At 57.4% G+C, this 4,183-nt stretch overlaps 1 protein-coding gene across 1 annotated transcript; it reads left to right on the forward strand.

Moving 5' to 3' along the window:
- Window positions 1-237: 237 nt before the first annotated feature.
- SDR42E1 (short chain dehydrogenase/reductase family 42E, member 1) lies at window positions 238-3,568 on the forward strand. Its single transcript, XM_004600851.2, has 3 exons — window positions 238-353; window positions 1,380-1,473; window positions 2,494-3,568. The coding sequence occupies exons 2-3, from the start codon at window positions 1,406-1,408 to the stop codon at window positions 3,566-3,568; spliced, it is 1,143 nt and encodes a 380-aa protein (XP_004600908.2). The 5' UTR covers window positions 238-353; window positions 1,380-1,405.
- The last annotated feature ends 615 nt before the right edge of the window (window positions 3,569-4,183 follow it).

The raw sequence follows: 4,183 nt of genomic DNA on the forward strand, positions 1-4,183 counted from the left end.
TCTGTCTCACTGAGCTCTGGGTTGAATTTGTTCTAGAACTTTCTAAGAGTGAAGTTCAACTGGCACAACTTCCCTGGCAGATAAATCAGTGACTTTTGAACAGACTTGTGACACTTGTGCCTCCCTGGCTTGACCAGTCCCGGTATTGTTTGGTGTCGAGGGTCATGTGTGACTTCTGTTGCATACCCGGCATATGCCGCAGGCTCAGACCAGGACACCTGAGGGACAGCGACCCGTCAGGTCTCCGTTCTTGTCCTGTCAGAGGGAGAGCAAGAGCTCCAGGGGAATAAAGCAACTCCAGGGGCCGAGCCCTGGGCTGGACACAGCCGCGTGGCCAGAGAGAGGCTGATTGAGTGAGTGTCACCGGGGCAGATGACAGCGTTGGCACGGAGGCCGGGGGAGGCCAGGTGCGGTAGTCGGGGCCAGCGTGGGCAGGGCCCACACTGCGGGGGCAGAAGGCCTTGGAAAGGAGCAAAGTGAAGGGGGCTCTGGGGGAGGTAAATGACGAGAAAGTGAGGTGGGACCCTATGTGTTTCATGCTTTAGAACCTGACCCTTCCACCCGTGTTTAAGCAGAAAAAGCTGGCGGACCCACCTTCAGCCGTTTTGTCTTGTTTTGGGGAGAAAGGGATCTGAAAGCCTTGATAACAACAATATTGTTACCAACTATTGGAATAAAAGAGGAGAGAGAAGCAAGAGTCTTATAATTACTGAGCAAACACAGCATTTGCCAGATTTCATGAATTTGCTACATAAAGGAATTGTTGACCCTCTTTTTGTTTTCTTTTTTAACATATGGGATTAATAAAGCACCAGTATTCAATTATTAGGCAGGACAATGTTGACACGAAAGATGTTGACTGCTTTCTCCAGAGTCTGGCTTGAGTCTCCCTGGGTGGTGCAATGGGAAAATCTTCGTCCTACCAGATTTGAATGAATTCTTTATTCAAAGACCCATTTTTTTCCCCAGTGATTAAGACGAATGCTTTAGACAGCCTGAGATTCTTTGGAACCGTGTCATTTCTAATGGCTGTTGTGTCTTGAAAATCCTGGGATTCACAGCTGTAAGCCAGAGACCTAAGGTGGCAGCCCCCAGCGCCACAACAGAGAAAAGACTGTGGTTTTCAGAACACGTCCGGCTATGTTCTTAGTCAAGTTTCCCATTGACCGTGTGTGGAGGGAAGATATTACTGTCCCTGCATGACAGAGGAAGAAATCTGAAGTCCAGGAAGTAAAGGGTCAAGGCAAAAGAACAGTAAGGTCCCCGCGTGGGAGAAACCCAGCCTCTGACCTTTTCTCCTAGTGGGGTGCGTTGCTCTCTCGGCCTGGCCAAACCCCCGGCCTGGCCTCATCACAGTGCCTCACGCTTCTTTCCCACAGGCCCGGCTGGTTTCTGACGGCCCCCGATGGACCCCCAGGACTCCCCAAAGGAAGCGGTCCTCATTACAGGAGGAGGTGGCTATTTCGGTTTTCGGTCAGTGGATGCACCATGTTGATATGTTGGTGGTGGTTTCTAGAAACTGAGAGTTTCAGCTTCACCATCCAGTGTTGACCTTTGCTGGTTTGTGTAGTGCCAACCCCGGAAGGAGGCTGGGCTGGGGAGCACCCTCGGACTCCAAACCCTCTACCTGGCTGCTGAAATTGAGATCTGTGGATATATTCCACCTTGAGAAAAATTCTTTACAAGGCCATTCTACAGGGGAGGGGGGCTAGAGGACCAGAAAGAACAGGTGTTCTTCCTAAATGACCATGCCGGAATATTCCAGGGCATCCGAGCCGGGTGCTAGGACAGAGTTATACGTAGAGACCTCTGTCTTGCAGGCTCAAGCCTTGCTATGCCCACCAAGTAGATTCAAGAATTCTCATTTATTAGGTGGCTGGAGCGATAGCACAGTGGGGAGGGCGTTTGCCTTGCACGCGGCCGACCCAGGTTTGATTCCCAGCATCCCATATGGTCCCCTGAGCACTGCCAGGAGTAATTCCTGAGTGCAGAGCCAGGAGTAACCCCTGTGCATCACCGGGTGTGACCCAAAAAGCAAAAAAAAAAAAAAAAAAAAAAAATTCTCATTTTTGAGTGAGATTTGAACCTATGGGTGTGTATAAAGTCAGGGAGTGGGACCCTGAGCCGGCCCCCCAGTGGGTGTCTGGCGCGTGTTGGCTCTGTCTGGCTCGGCGGGTGCTGCTCTAACCACGCCCTTTGTTTGATTTTTTTGTTTGTTTTTTGGGTCACACCCAGCGATGCTCAGGGGTTACTCCTGGCTCATGCACTCAGGAATCACCCCTGGCGGTGCTCAGGGGACCCTATGGGATGCTGGGGATCGAACCCAGGTCGACCATGTGCAAGGCAAACGCCCTCCCTGCTGTGCTCTCGCTCCAGCCCCCCTAACCACGCCCTTTGCCCCACTAACCACGCCCTTTGCCCCACTAACCACGCCCTTTGCCCCACTAACCACGCCCTTTGCCCCACTAACCACGCCCTTTGCCCCGCCCCCAGCCTGGGCTGTGCTCTGCAGCGGACAGGCGTGCCCGTGGTTCTCTTCGACATCCGCAGCCCCCCGGCCCCGCTCCCGGAGGGCATGGAGTTCGTCCGGGGGGACATTCGGCGTCTCCCTGAGCTGGAGGGAGCCCTCCGGGGCCGGGGCGTCGGCTGCGTCTTCCACGTCGCCTCCTACGGCATGTCGGGCCGGGAGCAGCTGCACCCGACGCTGATCGAGGCCGTGAACGTGGCGGGCACAGAGAACGTCCTCCGGGCCTGCCGGCGGCGAGGGGTGGCCCGGCTGGTCTACACCAGCACCTTCAACGTCGTCTTCGGCGGCCAGGAGATCCGGAACGGCGACGAGTCCCTGCCGTACCTCCCGCTCCACCTGCACCCCGACCACTACTCCCGGACCAAGTCGGTGGCCGAGAGGAAGGTGCTGGGCGCCAGCGGGCCCGCCCTGCGCACCTGCGCCCTGCGCGCCGCCGGCATCTACGGCCCCGGGGAGCAGCGGCACCTCCCCCGGGTGGTGAGCTACGTGGAGCGGGGCCTGTTCAGGTTCGTGTACGGCGCCCCCGGGAGCCTGGTGGAGTTCGTGCACGTGGACAACCTGGTGCGGGCGCACGTCCTGGCGGCCGAGGCCCTGACGGCGCGCAGGGGCCACGCCGCGGCCGGCCAGGCCTACTTCATCTCCGACGGCCGCCCCGTGAACAGCTTCGAGTTCTTCCGGCCGCTGGTGGAGGGGCTGGGCTACCCGTTCCCGTCCCTGCGCCTGCCCCTGGCCCTGGTCTCGGGCCTGGCCGTCCTCACGGAGTGGCTGCACCGCGCCCTGGGCGCGCTCTGCGACTTCCAGCCCTTCCTCACGCGCGCCGAGGTCTACAAGACCGGCGTCACGCACTACTTCAGCCTGGACAAGGCCCGGAGGGAGCTGGGCTACGAGCCGCAGCCGCGCGACCTCCAGGACGTGGTGGCCTGGTTCCGCGCCCACGGTCACGGCCGGAGTCCGGGGGACCCGGGCGGGGAGCGCGTCCGCCGCGCGCTGCTGGTGCTGCTGCTCCTGCTCCTGGCGGGCCTCGCCTGCCTCCTCCTGTGAGGCCGGCGCTGTGGAGCAGGGGTGCCAGGGCCGGGCTGGCGCCCTGCTGAGATGCTCTTCAAGAGAAACGGCTCTTACCGTGTTTGTTATGATGCAGAGAGACAGACGCTCAGGGAATGGTATCTGGTGCCGAATTTCTTTTTTTCTTTTTGGGTCACACCCGGCGAGGCACAGGGGTTACTCCTGGCTCTGCACTCAGGAATCACTCCTGGCGGTGCTCAGGGGACCCTATGGGATGCTGGGAATTGAACCCGAGTCGGCCACGTGCAAGGCAAACGCCCTCCCCGCTGTGCTATGGCTCCAGCCCCCTGGTGCCGAATTTTGACTCTTCCAATTGCTACGTTGGAAACCAAGGTCATAGATGTCATAATGTGTAAACACATGAGTTTAACCACACATTTTTTAAATCACAAATCGACTCTGATTGATTTGAATTTGTTTCTTTGTTTTATTGAATTACCGTGAGATTCAATAATAAACACGGTTGTTCATAATTGGGTTTTAGTAATCTGATGTTCCAACACCCACCCAGTGTATATTTCCCACCACCAATGTCCCCGCTTTCCCTCCCCCCATGCCCCTTCCCACTCCAGCCTGCCTCTATGGCAGGCACTT

The sequence above is a fragment of the Sorex araneus genome, chromosome 8 (genome assembly GCF_027595985.1).
Source record: "Sorex araneus isolate mSorAra2 chromosome 8, mSorAra2.pri, whole genome shotgun sequence".
NCBI lineage: Eukaryota > Metazoa > Chordata > Mammalia > Eulipotyphla > Soricidae > Sorex > Sorex araneus.